The following is a 27,277-nucleotide window of genomic DNA, read 5'->3' as shown; positions in this document are numbered from 1 at the left end:
AGAGCAGTTTTTAGAGTTAACAGATCAGAGTGAGCAGAAACTAAGTATATTCAAAACTATTGGAACTGCTTTGTTTTCAGAACTCCCACAAATATAAGCTTATAAGCAAATTCTGTACTAGAATTCTTCTACTAAACAAATAATACAAAGATAACTCAGGTAAATTCAAATTTGCAACATGACTGATTCCAGATTATTTTTATCAAGTCCTCTGAAATTTCTTTTCCTCCCCAGAACTCTCTTTAGCCTCTACTATTTCTAATAAAATTTTATTCTGAATCTCATCATCTTTGAGACTTTCTAGTTTTTTAGAGATATTTATATTTAATTTTCTTCAACAATTTATATTTTTGTTTAACTCAAGCAGAGTATAAAAACTACAGGATGTCCTCACTTTAGACTGCACTATGTAAATAAACTCAATGTACCTGGAAACCATACCACCATACCTGTGCTTTGTAAACCAGTTACCATGAAGATGTACAAAATAAGAATGTGGTTTCTACATGCACAAGTTTCAGCTAAGATAGCACACTGATACTTATACTATAGTTTGAAATATAGTTAATCCTGGTAGATTAACCCAAGATATAAAGCTTTTGAGAAAGGACTGTTTATAAGCATTGTACCAGACTTTTTAAGTATCTGTATTTTATTACCTTACTTAGAAATATTCATTCCTGCATTTTATTACCTTATTTAGAAATATTCATTCATTTGGATAGTCACTGAGGATCTACTGGTATGCCAGGCTCTGTATGAGGAAGAAGGTAGAGAACAGAAAGAACAAGGCTTTGCTCTCATACAATTCAGTCTCATATGAAAAGAGGGCATAAAATGAAATGAAATAAAGTCTGGGAAGTACAATAAGACTTATGTATCTGACCCAGGACTAACAAAGAAGCAAATGTCCAATTCTGAAATTTTCCAGGAGACATCAAATCACCAAAAAGCACAGGCCTGATCTGAACTTGGCATAGGCTACAATGTTCTGATGAAAGCAGTCTGTTGTATGAGTACTTCCAGATCAACATTGCTAACCAAGGGTGGGACCAGGATATCTCAGGTAGAGACCTGAACCCCACACTAGCACATGTTTTCATTTTAGAAATTCAATTAAATTCTCTAGGAACCGTAGGAGCTCTATCTCAACAAGCAGGCCAAAATTATACCAGTTTTTTAGGAGTACGGAGGACAACAACAACAAAAAATATCACGTGAGTAACCAAGAAGGAAACTAATAACAAATTACATAATAAAATGAGGATTGATTAGTCATAAAGTAAAACATTAAAAAGATGAGACAGAAGATATAGGAAAGAGAGATTCTAGAAAGAAGAACTGAAAAACAGTTGGTAAATAACAGTATATGGGCCAGGCACGGTGGTGCGTGCCTATAATCCCAGCAACTTGGAAGACAATTTTGAAGCCAGTTCAGCAAATTAGTGAGGCCCTGTCTCAAAATAAAGGGCGGGCGGGGGGGAGGTTGTGGATGTAGATTAGTGTTAGGGATACCCATGTTCAATCCCCAATACTAACAAACGGTATATGGCTGTGAACTGAACAGAGTCAGAGAAAAGAAATATAAAAATCTTACATTATGTTCATTAAGCTCCCACCTTTTCAGATGATGCCAAATTTAAAAAAAAAAAATTGTCACTGAGCACATACTAAGTGCTAAGCATTTTTCTAGGCACTTTACATGTTAATTACAGGTATTATCATTTTATAGCATTCCTCTGAAATTTTTATTTCAGTATTTTATTTTCCCCAATTTAGTGATGAAGGAATTGCGCCACAACAGAACATGAACCTAGTATGTGGAAAAACCCTGGAGTAAGATGGCTCCAGGTGAATCCAGGCGACCCAGAGATTTCAAACCCACAAGACTTTAGAGAAAAGCAGCCCTGACACTCAGGAATTGACGTGGTATAGCTCTAGCTAGACTTTGGTGTTGTGACAAGCTGATCTGGCTATTATAGGCTCTTGTTGAATATGAACAACTTCACATAACCTCAGATGTCTGCTCGGTGTCCCAGATAGATCTAAGCAACAATAAGACCATTCCCTAATCATGTCTGAACACAAGAGGCAGGAGGCAGGGGACAGACAGGAATATCATTCAAACCACAAAAATGACTAAACATCCTTGGACTAGTCTTCTGTCCTTCCAGTAAAACTAAGAAAATCAATTATAGAATTATCCCAGCTTCCTGACAGCACTTCATATAAAAGCCAAGTCTCACTTCCTTAAAGCTTCCCCCAAACCACCTAACAGGAGCTCAAATCCAAGTTCTTTCCAACATTCTTTTTTATTAATTAAGCAACTCAGAATTATTATAATGCTTGACAGAAGGCTTGATTTCTCATAAACAAACCAAACCAACGTTTGCAAAGTTGAGCTACAGGCTTCACTCTCTGATCATATTCTGCAATGTTTTCACAGAGTCCTGGGCTATTCCTGTTCTCAAAGGTGGCACTCTTGAGCCTTTGCTATTGACCTAAGTCTCTGATAGGGCAATGCCCCATAATTCCCCATGTTATGTGTTCTTTCTCACTGTAAATGAGTAATAAACCCAGCTTGTTCCGATGACAGATCCTTGTGATCTTAATCTGGAAGTACTGACATAGCTTGTAAAACAATACAAATGTCAACATGTTGGGACAAGTTAGAATCAAGGCGTGCTTTTTAAACACTCACACATAAACACCACTTGTTTAATAATTCTTCACAAAGTTAAAATGATCTCTCAACTACTGCCAAAATTTCAGTAGTAAGGAAATACTTTCTTACTTACCTCACATTCCATCCATAATAATGTACCAAGTATAGAACTTCTCCATCATCAATTTCAGTGCTTTTAATGCTGGCTTCATAAATTTTCTGAGTTTTCCCTCGTCCATATTTCACTTTCACTTTGGTTCCTGTTAGGCAGGGTTCCATGTCTTCCTCATCTTCTTCCCCTTCAGAGTCACATTTGCTTTCAGTTTCTTCCCTGCAGTAAGTTATAACATTGATAATGCTACTAATAACTCAATGGATAACAAAATAGCATGTATTAAAAATAATCCAAAGAATCACAACCTAAGTATTACCTTAATAATGTCAGTGGAGGAGGAGAAGAAGGAGGAGAAGGAGAAGATTTCTATGGACTACTTACTAAGGAATTTATTATGTAAAGGTGCACTGTACCAAAAATAAATCCATACTTATTGAAAGCCAATCAATAATCAGAGTTAATGATGATATAGAGTCAAATAAATCACTTTTGATAAAATAAGAACAATTTGCTCTGAAAAAAAATCTTTGGAATTCATATTCAAGTGCCACCTTATATGTGAAATAATCTAAAGATATTTTGTAACTTCCTGCAACTAATTATCTTAAATCTACTCCTATTTTATGTTTATTTTAGAAGTTCTTAGTTTTTTAATGGGCTTAAAAAATGAACAAGGGCTTTCTATCTTAGTAACCATGTTTTAAAAACCAATTTATATTTTAAAGTTCTCCCCACTCTAACAAATAAACAGGGTTTTTTTTCCTGTTGTTTTGTTATTTATTTGGCTTGGGATGTCAGATAAAACCTATGGGTGCTTTATCACTGAGCTACATCCCAAGCACTATTTTATTTTTGAGGTAGGGTCTTATTAAGTTGCCAGGGTGGGTAATGAATTTGCTATCCTGTCTCAAGTCTCCCAAGTAGCTTGGATTACATGGAGCACTACTGTACCCCAGGAAACGAATGTTTGAAGATGAGGCCATTTGTTGAAAGTACAGGATAGTACCAGGAGAATACATTTTTGGGGGGTTTGGAGAGATTAAACCCAGAGGCACTTTACTCAGAGCTATATCCTCAGCCCTTTTTATTTTGAGACAGGGGGCTCGCTAAGTTGCTTAGGGCCCTGCTACAGGCTGGCCTTGAACTTGTGATTCCCTGCCTTGGCTTCCAGAGTCCCTAGAATTATAGGCCTGTGCCATAAGCCTAGCAAGCTCTGCATATTTTATGTTGTTTTATGTTTTTTCACTTATCTCCCATCAGCTTTTCTTTGTTTTGAAAATTGGGTGTAAAAAGATATTCACACAGGTAAGTCCACAATATTTTGAATATTCTTATTATAAAACAATCTGTTAGCCCTGGTAGGACTCAGAAGAGTACTGCATCATAGAACATTTAAATGTTACAAGAGTTTTAAAAGCTTAAAAAGAAGGACTATACTCTATAATAAATATAGGACATTATTTTGGTGACCCCTGAGGGACTCAACTCAAAGAGGCTTTGACAGCCCATTTGCAATGGGAATGTTTTCTCTCCAAGGACACCATCTAATAATAGCCTAGAGAGGTAATTCCTGAGAAAAACCCCTTAAAACAGAAATCACCATGAAGTACTATTTCCATAATTCCTAATGTAGAATGGGAATACAGATGTGTTTGCTGTTTGTATATTTGATTTTTATTTAATAAAAAATATTTATTATTATTTATTATTATTATTATACTATTTGGGTACTAGAGATTAAACTCAGGGGCACTGGACCACTGAGACACATTCCCAGCCCTATTTTTTGTATTTTATTTAGAGACAGGAGGGTCTCATTGAGTTGTTTAGTGCCTTGCTTTTGCTGAGGCTGGCTTTGAACTCACGATCCTCCTGCCTCAGCCTCCGGTGCTGCTGGGATTACAGGTGTGAGCAACAGCGCCCAGCAAGAATACTATTCTTTATATTTAATCAAATCTGTTTATTTTTCTCTAAAGAAAATTTCAATTTCATTTACATATTAATTATGAAGACTTTTAAAGCCATGTATTATTTATATGTAGAGACTAATCATGTTTTATATTTATTATATACACATAATATACACACAGTATCTTGATGCTTAGTTTGCACATAACTACCAATAATAATTAGCCCTTCCTTTGTAAATAGTTTACTTTCATTTAATTTATTAGCCAAATATTTAAAATACTATACTTTTATCATTATACTCAACTCTAATTATTTCCTCCCACTTTTCCTAATTCTAATTATATTTCACTATAAAATTTCCATTTTTTACTAACCTACTTCACAAATAATTGTGATAGTTCCTGTACCTATTCATATTGAATCAAATTACCTCTCTCACTAATTATTCCTATTTTTCTAAATATTTATTTTCTCAATGGTTAATTTTCAGACTGTGTCAGCTACTAGTTGGATGCAGTAGGCCTCTTTCCCCAAGTCTGGCTTAACAACTCAATTTTCCAGAAAAATCTGGCATTATTTTAATAAAAGAATAAAAAATAATTATAGAGAAGAGTTTATATTTTTAAGGAAGTGTGTTATGCTGCTGTTGCTCTTTACAACTTATTTCTTGTAGCATCTAAAAGTTAGCAAATCCATTCAATGACCAAGTAGGTAACGTGTGGTCAGACATGACCTTGATTTAGCCAGACTGCCTAATCTTTGGCTATTTTTGTCAATTCAATACACACATGTCTAATACATGGAAAAAAGATACAATTTTCACTCAACAGCAAGCAGGATGTACATTAAAAAGCTGAAATTTATTGGTGGGATGTGGGGCAAGAATGTATTTTCCAAACAAGAATCAGGGGTGCATGCCACTTATTCTAACACAGTAACTTGAAAAAGAAAAATATCTCAGATAAAGCTAACACACAGAAACATCTGCTAGTACTGTGCACCCATGTGTTTGTTAGCTTTCCCACATTGTACCTTTTTTAAAATGGAATTTTTGCTGCCGCTGTTTCCTCTTGTCCACTTCCTCCATTTTTCTCCAGCTCCCTTCCCTGCTGTCAACTGCAGGACCTTTCTTTTGACTGGGTGGCGCAGCCTTCTTTGAGGCCACTGTTTAGGGCACAAGTGCTATTAAAATGGTGCGACCAGTATATTCTCCAATTCCGAAAGGCGATACACATCATCTTCACAATGTGTCTCACCTTCATTAGACAAGAGGAACGGAAGTCCCAATAAGAAAACATTCCCTCAAACCTGAATTTCTAAGCAGGAACAAAACTGCTGTTGTACCCCAGACAGCTGCTTCTGGAGAACAAACATAAAATAATGTACCTCTCTTGGCTTTTTTCTTCCTCTTCATCTGAGTCTTTATCAGAATCTTCTTGCTTTTTAATTTTCTTCTCTTTTTGCTTTGGTGTATTTTTTCTCCCCAGTAGCAGTTCATTTTCTTTTTTCTCTGAAGTTTCATAGTCATCATCTACAATCTTATTTTCTGCATCAATATCTTTTAATTTGTCTTCTGTTTTCTCCTCTTCAATTTCCTTTTTAATAGAATTTGCATCTCGAGCAATTCTCCGTCGTCCCTAGTATAGGACATAAAGCTTTAAAATAGCTATCAATACAGAGGGGGAAAGAAATCTCTCCCCTGAACCTTCACAGCAATGACTAGCTAGCTGCCTGGCTTGAGATAAGACCCTGAAACCCACATGTTCTTTTCTCTTCCTTCTGAAGCTTTTTAAAAGAATAAACCATGTAAATTAATTAATTATATCCAGATTTACCATAAGCCCTTCCATATATTACAAAAGAAATAAAAATTTCTCCTGGGGCTAAGGATGTAAATCAGCAATAGATCTTGTGCTTAGCAAATGCAAGGCCCCAGTTTCAGTTCCCAACATTGAAAAACAACAACAAAAAAACCCTCCTTGTTCACTATATTATTTTAGTCCACTTTTAATATTTCTCGAGTACAATAAAATTTTATTTGAATTATGCAAATGCTAATAACAAAAGTTAATAATGATAACAAAGCAACCCCCTGAATTATGGCCTCTGTGGTCTATAGCTCTACTGTTTATTAAGACAAAATTTACATCATCCCTGTACAATACCCCTCAACTTGAAATACAGCAAGAAAAAAAAAAAAAAAAAAAAGAAGGTACCAGCAACGCAGGGGGCAGTAGAATATTTGACAACTACTATCTCAGTAAAAAAATGTTTCCCCTAGTTCCTATGTGCTATTCACACTTCAAAAGCACAAAAAGAATAACCTTACTTCTACCGTAAAGCACTGGAACCTAAGTTCCATGATGGCATGGGCTCTGTATTATTCAATTCCATATCCTCAGATCTAGACAGTGCCCGACACATCATAGGTACTCTTTAAATATCTGTATGTAAATGTATAAACACTGTTACCTAAAATTTTAGTTTTTTTTACACATATCTCCCAGAAACCTCATTTTTAGAAGTCTGGTTTATATGTTAAAATAAATGAAGGGGATAGTTTAAAGTATGTCTATTGTAGCACTTTTTGTACTGTTGAAAAAATTGGAGAAAATCTTTGGGAAGGTAAATTTATGGCTCATCCACACTACAAAGAGCACTGCAGAATGTCTTACACAGGACAAGGAAGGTTTTCAGGTAAAGGCAAGAAAGAATGTCCATAATACATATAATCTTTAAAAAAGAAAATTCTTCCCCATGCTGTAACATGAATGAGCCTTAATGGAAGGGAAGAATAAAGATTTATTGTTTAAAAAAGTAAAGAGTTTTGCAAGAAAAAATTCTGGAGCTGGATGATAGTGAATAGTGGGGACTGCTGCACAACGTTGTGAACATACATAATGCCAAGAACTGTATACTTAAGAATGGTTAAGAGGCAAACTTTTAAGTATTTTACCAGAATAAAAAACAAGACATTTTACAGTAATTAAGCTTGATAGTGTGGTAAATTCCTTTTTTTCTAAAAGATGATAAATCCTTCTATGGAACAAGCATTGGACACTGGTCAGAATGGCAGAAGACAATTCCTGCACACACATTAATGGAGAGGAAGAGTAGAGTTGGAAGATAAAGCCAGAGTGCACGTGGCTAGAACTGCAGAGTATGCTATCAAGTTATAGTGAAAGAGATCATCTGGTTGGAGGCTTGAATGTTAGAAAAAGGGAGACTCATTCATCCAACAACTAATTAAGAAGCACTTATTATGTGCTAGACACTATTCTAGAAGCCTTGGGTCTGTCGATTAAAAAAAATCAAATACTAATCCTTGAGCTCAGGGAGTGCAAATCTAGTACAGAGCAAGGCAAAAGAGACAAAAAATAATAGACATAATGCATAAGTAAATTATGGAAGAGGGTGAAATTGAAGTGATGAGAATGCCAATGAGAGGAGGGAAGTTGCAATTTTAGGAGAGACCTAGTATAGGCTTCAATGAGGTGACATTTTAGCAGAAGACTTGAAGGAAAGGAATATGCAAGACTTATCCTACATGAGAATGACTGAACAGACACAAACAAACAAGAGAAAGAGTTTTCAAGTAGGGGAAATAATGTGTGATATATCTAGAAAAAAGTAGCTAAGCTAGTCTGGATGTTATGGTTTGGATGTTAAGTGTCCCCTAAAAACTCACATGTGAAACAATGTAAAGGTTTAGAGGAGAAATGACTGGGTTATGAGAGCCTTAACCCAATTAGTGAATCAATCCCCCTGATGGGATTAACTGAGTGCTAACTGAAGGTGAGTAGGGTGTGGCCACAGAAGGCGGGTCACTGGGGGCATGCCTTTGGGGTATGCATTCCGTAACTGGAGAGTGGAATCTCTCTCTCTCACTCTCCTTTCTGATTATCATGTGAGCTGCTTCCCTCTGCCACACTCTTCTGTTCAGCCTCACCTTGAGCCCTAAGGAATGGAGCCAGTTATCTATGGACTAAGATCTCTGAAACCATGAGCCCCCAAATAAACTTTTTCTCTTCTGTAATTGTTCTTGTCAGGTCGTTTAGTCAAGCAGAAAAAAAAAGCTGACTAAAACTAAAACACTGTCTGATGTGTGACATAATAAATAATGGAAAATTAACTAGGTTCACTGTAGTACTTTTTTGCTATCTGAAAATGTCCGTTAAAAAAAAAAAAAGTAAAATAATGCTTTAAATAACTTAAACTTAAAATAACCAGATAAAACTATTAAGTACTCACTCTTGGAGATTTTAATTCTATTTCTTCTCTTTCACTTTCACTGTTTGAATCAATGTTTTCCTCAGGTTCACTCTTCACTTCTATTAAAGGCATTTCTTGATCTACTTTTAGAGCTTCTTCCATTGATTCTTCTAACTCTTTTTTTTCCACTTTTACTTTTGGCTCATGGTGGTGAATAGTTCTGAACTGAATATTTGCAGAACGGCAGTACTCCTCAAAACCATAGAGATACCTAAAAAACCAATATTTCATTTTAGGAAATCTTGGTTGCTACATTTAACTTGATTATTATGTTATTAAACACACACAGTTTTAGAAAGTAAAACTCTTTTTCTTTCGGGGGGTGGGGGTATTAGAGATTGAACCCAGGGGCACTTAACCACTGAGCCACATCGCCACCAATTTTATTTTTTATTCAGAAACAAGATCTCACTAAACTTAAGGCCTCACTTAATTGCTGAGGCTGGTCTCCAACTTGTGATCCTCCTTCCTCATCCTCATGAGCCAGTGAGATTACAGGAATGCTCCATAAAATTCATTTATATGGTTTCACTGCATAATCACTGCACCCTGTTTTCTCAGTACAAAAATTGGTTTATACCCTTCCGATGTGTAATCACCGCATGGTACAACTGTCTTTGTATGCTGTTTAAAAGGCAAACAGCAGTGTATTCACCAGTGGCATATGGATACACACTTGTCTTCTCACACACCACAAGCCGCAAGCCTAGAAAGCTCTGTTCATATGCACTGTCGATATAGTTCTGCAAACTAACTTATATGTGGTTTGTTTAGAGTGCTCCAGTGTTAATGATAAACACATCTTGTAAGAGTACAGCGGAGGGTGCATCAGATGAGAAAACCAATGATAGCACAGAATCTTCAGACACAGAAGATTACATTTTTAAGCCCATACTTTGCAACATTGTAGGAAATTTTCTCAAGTGTAATATTTCAACTATCAAGCACAAATCAATTAAAACTAATGTGTTAACTTTTTTTCTCCCTCAAGACTAGAAAAATGTTCACTAAACTGTCACAAAAAAAATGATATGAGATTTTAACTATTCAGTTTTAATGTATATTCACAAGTATTCTGTGCATCCTAATTTTGTACCACAACGGGTTTAGTAATAAATGATTTTTAGGTACAAAATTTTTATTAAAATAAGAAGCTTCACAATATGTTGTCACCCCACTTTTATTGCAAAACTTATTTGTCATAAAATATGCAACAATTATGCAGTGAAATAAGGTAAACAGAAATTCTGATCATAAAATAAAATTCCTTCCTGAGAAATCTGAGTTTGTGATAAGTGAACAGAGCTATCATAGTTTTGATATAAAATATGTTCAACCCAAATACAATGCTCAATGACATTTACCTTAATATCAGATGATAAATATCCCTGATTTTGGAAAGGAAATCAGTATAACATGAGAAATGGAGCAAAGACACTTTGAAATAACTTTCAATCACAAGTATCTATTAATAGTCTAAGCCTTTTTGTACACCTTCCCTAACATTTATGTTCCTTGATGTATTCTTATTTGTTAACAAATTCAAAGGACAATATTACCTGTAAATGGGTATTCTTTAATGAATAAACTATACTACTTACTTTCTATAAGCAGTTTTTACATTGTAGGAAGCAGCTGAATTCAAAATTGGAATGCCAAGGTCCATATAAATTTGCTTCCATACAGCACCACTATCAATCTGGAAAATTAAGTTTTTTTTGGTTAAAATTTCAAAAGGGAAATAACCTTTACACTAACATCCTATGATCTTAAAGAAAATGGGTATACTGACTAACGTGCATATAACAGCTCAACATCAGATGGTTAACTTTACATCACATCCATCAATACACAATTCAAAAAGAGATTTGATTTTAATTATACTTACATTGTCACATCCACCCTGATGATAAACCAATCTAAAGAGTTTGAAGAGATTGAGGTCTTTGTAGCCCAAAACAGGTGGTTTGTTGATTGGAGTACCTTTATAATATCAGGAAATAAAAGAAAAATGTTTATTCAAATGAAAAATAAAAAATTGACAACAAAGCTATAAACTACTCAATCCCCAAATTTCATTAATTAGAGGCTAATATTTGAAGAACCTTAAATGATACAAGACAACACAAAACATTCTCTCTATTCTTCACAGCTTTGTGCAGCCTTTAGACTTCAGATGTTTTACTTCTGCAAGTAGTAAAGTCATGTCTCTGCCTGTGAATTGCGTAAAACTAAATTACACTTGGGCCAACAATGGTGCTGGTTCATTTAGGCATGAAGAAACACAATGGAAAGGGAAGTTTTAGGCCATGGAACCATTCACATTGTTCTAACACAAATGTTAAAGCTGTCAGCAGTAATCTGAAGGACCATTTCTGAAAACTCTAGAATGTCTAGGGTTTATGTGAGGATTTTCTAGGACTGGTGAATGTCAAGGAGCACAGTGATTTATAATAGTTCTATTTATTCTACTTCTACTAGAAATCCTATCCTATTCAGATAGATGGCTCTTCAATTATGTTTGATTCATAGAGACCAAGGATCAGTCTAGTTCACTTGCCATGAGTATAACATTAGTAAGAAATGGGTATGCAGATTAACATTACCTCTATTTCTGAGTGCTATATTTTTTAATCCTATAAATCCCTGGGAGATTTAGTTTAATTACATCAAAACTGCTTTCTTACATATCTCTACTCAAAATAGAGTTTGTTTGAAATCCAAATATTTAACTATTTTCAGGTATAACTGATTCTTAGGCTTTAACTGAAATATAACATGCTCATGATACTAACCATAACAATGAATACACCAAGAATGTAAAACTGTGGAAGAAATGACTATTTTTAAATAGAAAGCATGAAAATACCTCTGTCTTCCATAAACTTATAAAGCTGTTGGAGGAAGTTGTCCCTCTCTTCAGGATCAAGCTCTTCCTCAGGCTGTGAAGGCAAAATACATAAATGTATCTAGTACTGTAAAATGGGAAGGAACAATGTTGTCTTTTTTTGTTTCTGTGAACATAATGTAATGGGATAAAATTTTACTGAAGCTGGAATATCTGATTTTTCTTAAATTCCCATTGGTCCAGATTTTAAGTTTGTTTGTTTGTTTTTTTGTGGTACTGAGGAATGAACCCTTAGGGTCTCCCACATGTTAGGCAAGCACTCAACCATTGTGCTACGTTCCTTGCCCTTTACGTCACATTTCCACACAGCTGATCTGATGTTAACTATAAAGATGTACAATCTCTCCTGTTCAACCTGCCTTTGAGAATTACTGTAAGGACTAAGATTAGTCATGAGTAAAAGATTCAAAAACAGAATGAGACTGTCAAGTTTTCACCTCATTTGTTTTTTGTTTTTTTGAACATAAAAATAACAATGTGGCCTGTACAAATATTCTGGTGGGTAAATACAATAACAAACACATTTATTATGTAGAAAAATATTGTTGAATGAATATAAATTAGAAGTTGCAAAGTCACACTGGCAAAAGGTTTTCATTTGGATGGTGCAAAATTTTAAAACAATTTAAATGCATCATGCATTTAGGTGAGCCATATGAATTTTATTTTGCCTCATAACCCTTTTATACCCCACTTGTCTCACAGGAGCCTACTTTTCTCATTTGCCCTTCTTGTGTGGCCTCCATAGTGGACTTTGCAACCCCTATCAGAAAGATATAAGAATTATTTGTTAGGAAAGAAAACTAGATACCTAATTACTAATTTAGTTCCATTTAAAACAAATTTAAAGACTAATGGAAACACTGCTATAAGAAACAGTCTTTTTTGTTTGTTTCTTAAATATTTATTTTTTAATTGTAGGTGAACATAGTATCTTTATTTCATTTTTATGTGGTGCTGAGGTTTGAACCCAATGCCTCACGTGTGCTAGGCAAACACTCTACTACTGAGCCACAACCCCAGCTCCAAGAAACAGTCTTTCTTAAAACTACCTGTTAAAGTGTTAACCTTTCACAAATTATACAAACTTAGTGGTCTTTATCTATACTGTCAAAATCTGGGCTCAAGTCAGATTTTTAAAAAAATATTATTTATTTAGTTATAGTTAAACACAATACCTTTATTTTATTTATTTATTTATTTTTATGTGGTACTGAGGATTGAACCCAGGGCCTAGCATGTGCTAGGCCAGCGCTCTACCACTGAGCCACAACCCCAGCCCCTCAAGTCAAACAGATTTTAATAAAATGTTCTCTTTTCTGATAGACTACTTATAAACTTTTACTTGGAAATTATTCTTTAAATTTTAGCAATACTAAGGAGAACCAAATAAAACACTGACATTTCTTCCATATAAAATGATTGTAATTTAATTTTAGAGTATACTACTTTGCTATGTTCTATGAGAAGAATCCAGATTTTTATCTTTTCAAAGCCATATTCAAAGGAAAGGCTATTTTCAAGCAATAAATATTGATTGTTCAGTGTCCAGAGGGCAATAGGCACTTTAAAATTATGTTATCCTTACAGAATTTCAATCACTTTAATAATAAAGCCAAGATCAATGAACATGTACTCAATTGAAATATATAAGAAAAAACCATGAAACAATCAAGGAAAAAGAAGTTAAGATCTTTTAAAACTCTCTCTTTAAGTTTTCTTTCAGTATATTCATTTAGAACAATTTATAACATCAAAACACTTTTAGTTTCATTAAACATAAAGGAACTTAGTTCAAAGTTCTAGTAAGTTTCAAACATCAGCAATTTTACAAAGTTAATTATCACTAAAAAGAGATCATTACTTAATGCTCAAATCCTGAGAAGGCAACTTTTTGTCCATGTGAATTTTAAAACTGGGCTTTTATAAGGTCTTTAATTGTCAGTGAGTTAACTCAAGGAACAAAAAAACAATCCAATAGTTCAAGAGCCCCCCCAAATCATTTCATACATTAGTCTTAAAGACTTGTAGTGTGGAAAGCAAAAACAGTTTACCCCAGACTGGCTATATACTTTGCCAGTGCTATGTAATCACAATTAAAACCTCATTCTAGTACTTATGATCTTACAGAATTCAGGTAAGAATGCTGTATACAATATATGTGAAAACAATTCTTTGAACAAGCACTGATTTAAAATCAAAGTTGCTTTAAAAAACACAAACAAAATCAAACCATCAATTGCACATTAGGCACACATTAAGGTGGCACCAAACGTCTGATAAATTCTTAATGATTAAGAATATATGTATCTTTAAGCCAGACTTGGTGACACATGCCTATAATCCCAGCAACTCAGGAGGCTGAGACAGACGGATCATCAAGTTCAAGGCCAATCTCTGCAACTTAGCAAAACCCTGTCTCAAAATAAAAAATTTAAAAAACTGAGGAGGGCTGGGGTTGTGGCTCAGCGGTAAAGCACTCACCTAGCACATGCTAGGGTTCAATGTTCAGCACCACATAAAAATTAATAAATAAAATAAAGGTATTGTGTCCAACTATAACTAAAAAATAAATATTAAAAAAAACCCTGAGGATATTACTCAGTGGTAAAGCAACCTTGAGTTCAATCTCTAGTACCAAAAATTTTGTAAATGAGGATTTATTTTTTATAGATAAGAATTGGTAGCTTACGGGGTATTTTATTTAAAAGTTAATGGGTGATCAAGAGTATTTTAGGTTGCAGAATGGAACCACCATTTGACCCAGCTATCCCTCTCCTCAGTCTATACCCAAAGGACTTAAAACATCATACTACAGGGACACAGCCACATCCATGTTTATAGCAGCACAATTCACAATAGCTAAACTGTGGAACCAACCTAGATGCCCTTCAGTGGATGAATGGATTAAAAAAATGTGGCATATATACACAATGGAATATTACTCAGCAATAAAAGAGAATAAAATCATGGCATTTGCAGGTAAATGGATGGCGCTGAAGAATATAATGCTCAGTGAAGTCAGCCAATCCCCACCCCTCATGCTTAATTTCTTATAGTAAATAATTCTTTACAATTATTTTTTCAAAATAACTGTGTAGCCCGTCCCCTTGGAGTAAGACTGCTAGAAAATGCCTCCAATGAGAAGACTGTTCTTTTACGAACTGTGGATGGGGCTCATATTTCTCCTATGGTTTGCTTCCTCTATCCATGGCATTTTCATACCTATCACATCTCTATTCTGGTTGAGAGCCAGGGGTTAAAAGCCAAGGGGCTGTTGCATCTCTTAACAGTTTTAAAACTGTTAAAAATCTTACTATAAATAAGATTATAAATTTGGGAAATGCAAGTTTCACCAAACTGTGCTATGGAACCTTCTTCCCCTCATGTAGTCAAGAGCTAGGAGGAGGGTTAAAGAGACAGAAGAGTAATGTACATTATGATCATAATGTGAAGAAATTTATAATTTTAGTTAGCATCAGTATATACTACTTATCTCTATCTACACTACCAGATTATGAATTTTCTGACTTCGAGCATTGTGTCTTCCATTTAAGTTCAAGCATTTACTGATGGTTACCATAAGTCAGGACTGCACAAAAACAATGAGGATTAAAATGAGAACACATGGTACCTTCTTTTTTAACGGCTCTCAATCTGGCAAGGGGGTGCAGAAAGGTAAAACAAATCAATACAATCAAGTGTGATAAGTGTAAACTACATAAAATAATATGGAAGCAACTGAGGGAATGAGTGGTTCTGCTGGAGGTGGAGTGGCCTTGGTAATATTATAGAAAGCCTCAAAATGTAAGTAGTCTCAAAAAAAAAATGTAAATAGTCCACCCATAAACATGAATCTGGCCAAGGTGGACTATGATGAGGAAAGAGCTTTGTAAGACATGATATGCCAAAGAATCAGAACTATGGTAGAGGTCAGGTTTGACAGTACAAAAGAAGCATTAGGTCATATTTGTAAGATCTAAGTCAAGAATGATTCTGATGGATTGGAAGGAACAAGGAAGCTATTACAATGGTCCACAAAGAAGAGGACAATTGCTTGCTATCTGGTGATGACAAGATTGCCCAAGTCCTGAAGGAAGAAAAGGGTGAGAAAGAAAAGGAGTTAATGGTGAGGTTTTTTGTTGTTGAATGTTTGGTTTACCTCTTATTTGTATTTGTAGTTCTCAAAATTTCAATGCTTGCCTATTTTACTCGAAATTTTATCACTAATTAACTAGCATTCAATTTAGATATAAATGTAAATGGCATCTGCACAAATGAAGGATTTTCTTCATTGTTCTCTATTTGCCGCATTAGAGGGCTAACATTGATGATGATATAAATGCAATATGAGTCATAGTAAAGAGAGAAGAAATTAAGAATGGTTGTCTTAAGGTCCCAATAACTTGCTTACATTCACCTTATACCTTTACAAAATACATCAATCTGTAAATGAATGATTATTCACTTAGAAATGGCACAAACTCCAGTAAAGAATGGATTTTCTACCATTTTATTAAAATGGGAGATGAATAAAATATTATTTGCTTTTTGATAGTATATACCTGGTTCTTTTTTTTCCCCTGAGCTATTAACTCTCTAAGCTAGCAACTCTACTTTCCAGAATACAACTTAGGAAGTTGTGCAAATTGTCAAAATACATAAAAGATGAGAGCCCCTCATGTAATTGGTACAAAGTTCTTACTAAGGAGTGGAGTAGTATAGTTTCTTAGCACATAACAGATTGAAGTCACAAAACCTGATATTATGATAGTGGGGGAAAGTGCCACAAAAACCTAGTATTTGTGGTTTCCCTGCACTGTATATTGTATGTGAAAACACATAAATTGTTGATGGGACTCTCAGTTTTCAAGAACCCCTCAGTATCCTTTAGCAGTTTTAATGATTATGCAATGCCTGTCTTTTTCTTTTGTACTTTAGTACACCATGCACATTTTTTTAATTCTAAAATACTGATTTTTGTGTGTATGTGAAATGTTATTTTGGACACCGGCATCTTTATCTCCCCTTCACAATGCTGTCTATAAGCTATCTTCTGATCTTCTTCATTGGCTCCCCTTCCCACTACATCCCTGAAACTCCATCTCAAGTTGTCCCCACTCTTCAGCTTTTAACAATCCCTTCATCTTCCTCCCCAACCACCTCCAAAATAGAAGCTCAGCTTGGAGTCAGCAAGAGGAGATCTCTGAAACACTAGTAGCTGCTTACACAGTTTTATATTAAATTTTAACTTTGAAATGTGCTGAATTGCCTTACCAATTTTTTAAAATTATAAATACCAGAACATCTTACTAAGGTAAATGCATTTGTGAGCCACACACAACCACTTTAATTCAAACACAATTCTCTTGGTTCCTTTGTAGAAGTATTTTGCATTTTAAATTTCTTAACACCTATTTTCTGAGTTTTAAATTTTTTTATTTCATTTTACCTATAATATTTAATACTGATAAAGGGAATGGGCAACACGAAGGTGATACTCTATGTAATATACCTGACAGCTCAACAAGCAGCTTCTGAACAATGTTTAAGTGGTAGCAGGGGAGCTATAAGAAGTTCCATACTGCTGAAGAATAGTGGAAGGGAGAATAAAAAGGTGAATGTGGGTCACAGCATAAAGGGCCAGACTTTTAAAGGCCTATGATAAAAAGCCTAGGCTTTATCCTGTAGGGGCTGAAAGCCATTAAAGGGGTTCCAGCAGGAACCATCTATGTTTTAGAAAGATGTTTATGGAGAATGGGTTGGAGGTGAAAAAGACGACCAGAGAAAAGACATCTGAAATAAGTGGAGAAAATACAAAGGAGTACTATTAGTGAAGAACTCTTACTGCAAGGGGCAGAAAAGTATCCCCAAATGGCTTAAGCCAAAAAGAATTTATTTAGAAACTCACAAAATTAGTTTAGAAAATGAAATTCAAAACTACAGAGTGCACTGCCAGAGAAAAGATATACAATGAAGGAAAGTTAGACACATTATTCATGGTACCCTTCCAAGTGAATTTTCCAGAACCTTACAACAAATCTCCCAATACCTTGTGTCAAATGGTAATTTGCTAGGATAATTGCATAGTTTACATTCATTTATTCAGAAACTACTTAGTGCAGGTTTAATGAGAGTCATGCTTGGTATTGTTAGCTGATGGGTACACATAACTGGTGGGAAAAGGAAATCCAAAATCCTTGACATCCTCTGCTTTCATAGAACTTACAATATTGAGGAGAGAAAAAAAACTTTTAAGTCTATAAAACCTTCTTTAACTTCTCTAAACCTCAGTTTTCATACACACACACACACACCAAAAAACAAAAAACAGAGAAGATCAGTTGTAAAATTCTACAAACTTCACTTTGGAAGGTACCACAGGATAACATATTTAACTTCCTCTCATATGTACAAGAGATATATTATATATCCATATGCGTGATATACACTTACATAGAATCTCTCTCATAGGCTGTTGTGAGGATTAAGCAGTTTTCATTTTAAAACCCATCAAGTCTCTAAAAATAAACTAAGAAAATTATTTGGTGTGGTCATCTTTACTTGTTTATATCTTTTATAAAAGTTACTTATTTTTTTATGATGTTGGGGATCAAATCCAGGCCCTTATGCATAGAAGTAAGCACTCTACAAATGAGCTACAGCCACAGCCCAATAGCTTCCATATTTTAACAGACTATATTAAAAAGTACATCTTACAGATGATGTATGTTCCAGTACAACAGCTATATTTTTAGATATACTTTGTTGTCACAAGACCTCTATGAAATAGCAAATAAAAACTTAAATGAAAAAAATCTGGGCACAGCAGTGTGCACAAGTAGTCCCAGCTACTTCAGAGGCTGAAGCAAGAGGATCACTTAAGCTCAGCCTAGATAATATAGAAAAAACCTCTCTTTGGGGGCAGGGGGAGAAGAAGAAAAAAATCTTATCTTCTAAATTTAACTTAAAATAAAAACATAAAACCAATATTAAGTCTGGTAACTCAAGTAATTCATATGTCAAAATGACTCCTTAGGCTGTCATAAGCTCAGCCCCAGGAACAACTGTCCACTAAGTTATCAAATATAAAAACTGACAGTTGATGGTATTTGTATTAGGGCTAAGAGTCATGACAGCACTGTATTACAAGAATAACTATTGAGCACATATCAAGTTAAATAATATTTGGTATATTATTTTTAGAAAGAGATGACATTATATATTATAAAAGTATTTCTATCAGAAAAATAAAATCCACAATCTTTTGTGCCCTACAACTATTCCATGCAGAAAGAAATAACACATAGTTTCAGTTTTAAAATATCTACTTTAGATCCAATGCAGAGAATAGACTGGAGGAGGGCAAGCATGAACCTGTGAAGAGCAGTTAGGATGCTGCTGTATTAGTCTAGATAAAAAAGAATAATGGCTTGGACTAAGGTAAGCAGAGAATAGAAACCAAAAGAAGTGGGGAAATTTGAGAGCTATTCAAGTAGATAGAAGAGAAAGCACTGTATGTTTAAACAGATGGGAAAAGAGAGTGAGAAATCAAGGTGACTTTCATGTGTCTGGGTTTGGACAACTAGGTGGATGCCACTTTTATTAAAATCAATTAAGGACAAACAGGGAAAGGGCATGTTTTGGGGAAGGCAAGATGAGTGCAGTCATGCAAATACTGAGATTGAGTAATTACAAGAAGAAATCTTAGTCAGGCGTTTATGCCTATAATCCCAGCAGCTCAGGAAGCTGAGGCAGGAGGATTGCGAGTTCAAAGCCAGCCCCAGAAACTTAAGGAGGCCCTAAACAACTCAGAGAGACCCTGTCTCTAAATGAAATATAAAAAAGGGCTAGAGATGTGGCTCAGTGGTTAAGTGTCTCTGGGTTCAATCTCCGGTACGCCCCTTCCCCGCAAAAGAAGAAGAAATCTTCATTGCTGCTAAGAAGAGATATCTTTTTTGTATGTGTGGTACATATAAAAAAGAATTGAATCCAGGGCCTCGCACATGCTAGACAAGCAATCTACCACAAAACTATATCCACTTTTATTTTGAAAATGAGTCTCATCAAGTTGCCAGACTGGCCTTGAAACGTCAATCCTACTTCATCTACCCTAGTAGCAGGAATTATAGGCATATGCCATTGAACCCAACTACGAAAAGACATGTTTGATGCACATACAGAATTTGGAGCCATTATAGTGTTTGGTTAGGAAGTAAATGGGGAAAAAAGGGTAATGCCATGTGTGTCAAGTGTCTTAAAAAAGTTATGTCAGGGCTGTTGAATCCTGCTAGTAGACAAATGAACTGAAATAAAAAAATTTTGATTTAGTACAAAAGTTTGTTGGTGGTCACTGGTAACCTTACTAAAGTTGTTCAAGTTGTGTTGAGAAGAGACACACCACAATGAATTAAGAGTGAATAAGAGTTCAGGAACAGTATAGATAGCTCAAACAGTAAATACAGCTCAGCAATCCAGCCACAAGGGTGAGGAAAGAGCATAGTACCTGGAGGGACAGTAGAGGCTTCCAGAAGACTGGTGGAGGGAATATGGGGGGAGGTTAAAACAGGCATGTTTTAAGGTGCTGCTGAGGATACAAAACAAGGATATGGGCTAAAGATATTGGTGAGAAAAAAAGAGTTGATTATCTAAGATTTCCTGAAAGAAAGAAGTTCAGAGCATGAACTGAGATACCTCTCTTACAGAGAAGACAATATGTTGTCAAATGTTCCTTGGGAAGGAGCGTAGACAACATTTGAAGCTCCTAGTTTCTTCCCGAAGCTGAAGTGGAGTGGGAATAGGGTTGTTGATTTAATGGAAGAAATAAAGATTTGATTACAGAAGCTGGGGATTGCCCAATAGTACTGAAGGCCCTGTGAAATTTGATAATCGTATAATTTAAATTAGTACCATTCTTTCCTGTTATATACTTACAGAAAACTTCACAGATCACATGATATGTGACACATTCATAGTAAAACACTGTTTTAGTTTAACAAAGTCAGCCTACAATAAATGATTACATGACATTTATATTGTATCAGAGTTCACTGAGTCTAGTAATTATTTTCCCCATTGGAAAAGGTACATACATTTAATCATCAAGATGTGGTTTGGACACTATCAAATCCAAGTTTTTAATCAGTCAACCCTCTAATATCACCAAAACTATAAAATACATTGAATGAAAAGTGTTTTTAATACAAAAAATGTGCAATACTCTAAATCTGACGAGATAACCTTAATTTGGTTAGAGTTTTATGCTTGCATCAGAAGAGAGATTTTGCTAAACTCATTAAGGCATTTTTGTTAGCTTGATTAGTACGTTTAAGACTTTAGCAAGTAAGTTCTTAAATTTGAATGAAAGTTAAAAATCTCAAATATTCCTTGAAATTTGGCTTTTTAGGATCAGCTTAAAAACATCTGATGATTGGCAGATTGAATTATTAGATAAACTATTGACACTACATTTAAAATCTTTAAAGTTTTACTGACTTAGCATGATTTCCCCAAGTTATCAAACATTTACTCTAAGTTCATACCCAAAGTGATCCTGAATGATTACTTTATCAAATGCCTTTACAATCTGCAAAAGGCATAGATTAATACACAAATAACACTGGATTAAACATCAAAAAATATTCATGTTTCCTTGAATTAAAAAATGCAAGCACTTATGATTTTTACAATAATGGAGTAGAGTCTCAGACATTAGATGAAACAGTCATCCCTAGAAAAGTCAAAAGACTAGAGAAATGAGTATTAATACATGTACACTAAAAGAGCAGTTCTTAAAAAAAATTCACTAAATTTCAATTTTATTACTAAACATAAATTCATAGAAGGTTTTTAAAAATTACCCAACATATAAGCCTACTTATAGCAAACCATAAGGATTTAAAAGGCTAAGTCCATCAAATTCCCCTTGATAATCAATCTTTTAAATAGCCATGCATTCATTTTACCCTTAGAAAATCCCCCTATATTTATTCAGAATAAATATGTAAAGAGTAAATGAATAATTGATATCATTACTTGTGTTTTCCTGGACTTTTCAATCAATTTCAAAGCTCAAAAGAAATTACAGTATTTCTTTTCTAATATAAAATTTTCTGAACAAAGACATTTAGGCAACACCCACAAAAATATTCTCTAGGGCTTTTTTCAACATAAGTGTCAATAAGTTGAAATTTAAAATCATTAATACACATAGGACCTACTTTCTGCCAGATCCTCAAGTCTTCCCAATCAGTAACAGTATGAGATATATTTCTTGTACTCTAATACTGAACTACCAAATGCTTTGGAATTCAAGATAATGTGAAGTAAAAACAAGATACCCTTCCATAATAAAATCATAGAATCTCAAATGTCCTTATTACTTACTCTTAGGTTAGATCACCTAAAGTATCAAACATAAAAACAATGCCTACTACTAATTACCACTGCAGAAATATCTAACACTTGTATGATTCTACTGCGTAAAATTGCTTGCTGTACTACAAACATCAAATGACAGCTATAGTATTGTCACAGTGGTTTACAGAATATTATAAAAGATCTTTCTGATCACTGAAGAGCAACATTAAATCTTCATGAAAAGCATAGCAACACTACCTTTTGGAAAGACTTATGATATGTAACATGATACAACAGCTTAGCCTCACTTGTGTGGTAAAGGCCCATAATGACTAAGCCAGGTAGGTAGGCCCTGGCTTATCAGATTATTCATTTTATACAGTATTCATTTTTTATTTGTTGTGTATAGACTAAAAGTGCTTTCCAGTTTAACAATATTTAAATTTTAAAAATTAGTGTTGAAGACAAGTTAGAATGATTCAGCAACTAAATCTTAAATCCAAGAGCAAGAAATGCAGCTGATTTTTTTTCTAAACCAACCAAAACCTTACTCAAGAAAACCTACTTGTATGGCCAGAGAAAAGAGAAATTAGTTTATATTAAGGAATTTAAAAAAGCATGCTATGAAACTGACAATCTGAAAAATAATTGGAAATAATATAAATCAGTGTCTATATTTTGTAATTTTGCTGTTATTTTTTAGTAGTTTAAAACCATCCAGGTTCACTTAATTTTAACAGATTCATAATTTAAGTAAAACATTTTAAGATACTAACCTTTTAATCATCCTTATCTTTTAAAATTTCCCTACTATTACCTACAAACAATAGGTAACAGAGCTTTTTACCTCTGCTTTCATTCTTTAGTAACATTTCCTCACAGCTTGAATAAAACATAATATTTACAAAAATAATCATTATAATACAAGCTCTATTTACTATTTTATAACCACCCTCTACAACTTCCTACAAAGCTCTTTTACCCTCTTTGTTTAAAATTTCAGGATTTTTTGGGGGGTAGAGAAAATGCATTCTGGAAGGGACACCAATTAAAAGTATTAAGAAAAATAAATAGACTAATCTTTTTTCAATATTCGACAGTAAAAGACCCTAACTAATGTTAATTAAAAAAACAAAAGCTAAACCACAGGCTGCAACAGTTCACACCCTGAAAATGTGGCCTATTTATCTTGAAAACATATAATCTATAAATAAATACAGATAAAACACAAAATTCACATTTAATATTCAGTCTTTAAATCCAGAATTTTGCCAAACTGTCTCATTATCATTTTCATTTCAAAATCTATCTTATATTTGAGAAAAATAGCTTTCATCTTCTGATAGGCTAAAAATAGACTCCTACTGTCTTTTTTACAAGAAACAATTACACTTGGTTATGAACCCGACCATATTAGCCACATCCTCAATACCTAAAATACTTATTTAACCCGATTTTTGGCAATCAAAATGATAACTAAATATACAAAAAAAAATCTTACCTATATGCTGCATTTTCTTTCAAATGCAAAATGGTTAGATTCCCCTTCTACTTAATCAGTACAGGGTCTGAACATTTTTCAGTCTGACTTGCAAATATTTGCTTTCCCTCTTAGGGCATAGCATCCGCAGGGTTATACAGCACTACTTACATTCTCTTCCACATAAAAATCAGACATTACATGAAAGGAAAAGAAAGACAGCCCATTTCAAAGCATCTGGCAAACCTCCATTGGCAACCTGCCAAGCCTCTGCTAAACCTTCCTGTCTTTCCGAGCATGCTCACTTAAAACCAACAGCATGTTACTATGGCAACTCTGTAGGCAGCCTGTAAGTATGAACCGCCATTCTGATTTCAGAGTGTAAAAAACCAAATACTGCAGAGGAAGTAAAAGGAAAGAAACAGCATATAACCTTCATCATATATAATTATACTCATGTTATTTCACAGATTCATATTTGTATATGTAAAATAGAAACAGACATCCCACATTTTTCCAGGCAAATATTTCACATGCTCAAATAAGTCCTTTTTCAATAAATTCATTCTTTGTTTTGCCCCTAAGTCCCTTGACCTAATAACATCCAAAAATGTACTAGACAATCTATTATATTTAACAATACTGTTGAATAAGTAGACAATATTCATATAAGCAATTATGTGCTACTCCATGAATGATTTCCTACAATTGTATTTTAAATGACATGGCAGTATTACAAAGAAAACCATTTATACTTATAAAATATAAGCTAAATTTTTTTTCTATATTTTCTCAAACAGCCAAATGAACTTTTCTTCGGGTTTGGATAGAATTTTTTACCTTGAAAAAGATTTTGAGGTTATCTCTTAACCTTTATCAGGACTCTCTAACCAGACTTGAGTTCAAATCCCTATCCTCCACATTTCAGTTGTGACACCTTTCTGAATCTCACCTCATCTTCAAAGTAGGATAACAACAGTTATTTCATATGGCAACAGTTTAAATGAAATAAAATATTTAAAAAGTACATTTCTTTCCTTCTGGGTTATTTGGAAAAGACCCTAAGGAAACAAATATTAATTTGTGGATAAAACTTGATAAACACTTCCTTGTCACTTCTAACCCCCCCAAAACTAGTGCTGATTTACATACTGAGTTATGAGCCAAAAAGCTCCCTCAACCCTCAAATCAACTTGAGCTAGAAATGGATAGAAACAAGTGACAGGGAATCTAGAACAGAGGGTAAATACATGATGGTATTATTATTACTCGAGAGCATTAAAAATGTTCACATTTGCTATAAACATGAAATTATACCTACCACCTCCTCTTCTTCCTTTTTGGCTTCCTTTTCCTTTTCTTCATCATTTTCTTCTGCAGGACCATCTTCATCATCACTACTGGATGACTCAAGGATTTCACTTATATCCATTTTCCAATTATCAGGAACAATTCTAGTTTTTAAGAAGACACTTGCTTTCTGTAGCCCTACGAGTGAAAATGTACTTCAGCAGTTGCTATGGAATTAACAGCACAGAATGACAGAAAAGGCATGACATTCAGAATCAGAAGATCTGAATTCAAATTCAGCATGTATAAAATGATGTGGTAAGGTTGAACATATTTGAACATATTTCTTAAGCTATAATGTTGTATAAATGTTATTACTTTAAGGAGTATTGTTAGAAATCTTAATGGCAAAATATTAAAGTTAAACTTGTCTAAAAATTATGAATCAAATATTTTATCCATACATTTAAAAAATTACCATTAAGGTCTGGGGATGTGACTCAGTGGTAGAGCAGTTGCCTAGCACACATGAGGCCCTGGGTTCAAAGCCAACACCATTAAAAAAAAAAAAAAAAAAAAAAAGCAACCCTGCCATCAGATAAGAGCGATAACCAACTCTAAACAGTAAAAAGGGCACCCGAGAATATTCGATCTGGCTTTATTCATTGAGAAATAAGGGATTTCATTCATTTTGAAATAAGGGATTGATTCCTCCTATTTTACCTGGTTTAGTGGAGAGCTCTGATTCTGGTAGATTGAGAATGTCTACTTCCTTAATATCTTTCCTTGCTATAGAATAACTAATAACAGAAAAATAAAGGGGAGGAAAACCACTTATTAAATAAAATTTATGACTTCAGTAGTTTATATTAAAAAATGAAAAATATAAAACCCCAAATCAAATTTATTTTGTTTATAAAAGTGTTTTAAAAGTCTAAGACCATGCATATCCCCATCTTTAAAAAAGGATCAGAGAGAATACAAGCAAAGCTAGTATCTTATTTCTGAAGTTTTATATACTCAAAGTACCACTAATTTGAGAGCCTTAAATCCATATAACCCTCCTACAGATAGTGCAGGGAAACTGATAATAAACATAATATTTCCAACACTTGTAGATAGTGATGCTGTTATAGTTTGGATGTGAGGTATCCCCCGAAAACTCACATGTGAGACAATGCAAGGTTTAAAGGAGAAATGATTGGGTGACAAGAGCCTTAACCCTACTGATGAATTAATCCTCTGATAGGATTAATTGAATGGTAACTGAAGGTGGATAAGGTGTGGCTGGAGGAGGTGCATCATTGAAGGCATGCTTTGGGGGAATATATTTTGCATCTGGTGAGTAGAGTCTCTCTGCTTCCTAATCATCATGTGAGCTGTTTCTCTCTGTCACACTCTTCTGCCATGATATTCTACCTCATCTCAAGCCCCAAAGAATGGAGCTGGTTGCCTATGGACACAGACACCTGGAACCATGAGCCTTCAAATAAACTTTTCCTCCTCTAAAATTGTTCTTGTCAGGTCTTCTAGTCACAGCAGTGAAAAAGCTGACTGAAACAGATGCTTACTTTAATGTTCAATATTTCTTAATTATTAACTAATTTTAATTTTAAAAAATTACTCAAAACTAATACTTAAGTATCTTTACTATGAGATATATTATGGTATTAAATTTTTTTGGAGAATTATACTTAATAAATGTATGCATTAAATTTCTCCTTTAAAAAAACAAACTGAGGGAAAACTTAGGGAAGTTTCCAACAGTCTGGTTTTTAATCAGAAAGTCAAAATAATTATTCTAGTACTATAAACTCTATGAAAAATAAGTTCATAGTTCATAATATGAAATGGTCATGATAAAAATAGTTCCACAATTAAAGAAAAATCAATGCCTTGCTTTATTTAGAAAATAACATTTTCTTAATATTATTCTCATATCAGTAAAAAATACCCTACATTACAAAAACTCAAAACTTATAACAACTTCTCAGTTAATAAGTGATTAGAATTTTAAAAATAAAGACACAGTGAAGTGGGTCTATTACTGATTCTACTTCTTATTCTCCCATGTAAAATTATTAAGTGATTCATTACTTACAATTTAGAATCGATAAATGATCGAACTAAACACTGATCCTTTTTCACTGTGATGTCATCATTACAGCTAGGAGATATTACCTGAAATATAAAATAAAGAACTAATGATCCCTATTTCCCTTGTTTAGTAAAAGAATATATTTTTTAAAAGAATACCTCTGGTCCCCTAACTTCTCA

The 27,277-nt window shown here is 34.1% G+C and overlaps 1 protein-coding gene across 2 annotated transcripts in view; it reads right to left on the bottom strand.

Annotated features, from left to right (window-relative positions):
* Positions 1-27,277, bottom strand: part of ARID4A (AT-rich interaction domain 4A) — a 75,376-nt gene that overhangs the window by 21,928 nt on the left and 26,171 nt on the right. For both annotated transcript variants that reach the window (XM_081290148.1, XM_081290147.1), the window contains exons 9-17: positions 27,102-27,181; positions 25,724-25,800; positions 25,032-25,198; positions 11,833-11,905; positions 10,852-10,946; positions 10,565-10,662; positions 8,943-9,174; positions 6,078-6,328; positions 2,799-2,996 (exon numbers count right to left, since the gene is read on the bottom strand). In XM_081290148.1, coding sequence (XP_081146274.1) covers positions 2,799-2,996; positions 6,078-6,328; positions 8,943-9,174; positions 10,565-10,662; positions 10,852-10,946; positions 11,833-11,905; positions 25,032-25,198; positions 25,724-25,800; positions 27,102-27,181 — 1,271 coding nt within the window. The remainder of the gene's footprint in view (positions 1-2,798; positions 2,997-6,077; positions 6,329-8,942; positions 9,175-10,564; positions 10,663-10,851; positions 10,947-11,832; positions 11,906-25,031; positions 25,199-25,723; positions 25,801-27,101; positions 27,182-27,277) is intronic.

Source organism: Spermophilus citellus, assembly GCF_964194105.1.
Source record: "Spermophilus citellus genome assembly, chromosome: 4".
Lineage (NCBI taxonomy): Eukaryota > Metazoa > Chordata > Mammalia > Rodentia > Sciuridae > Spermophilus > Spermophilus citellus.
Note: the sequence above shows the minus strand (reverse complement) of the source record. Positions and strands in the feature narration are given on the sequence as shown.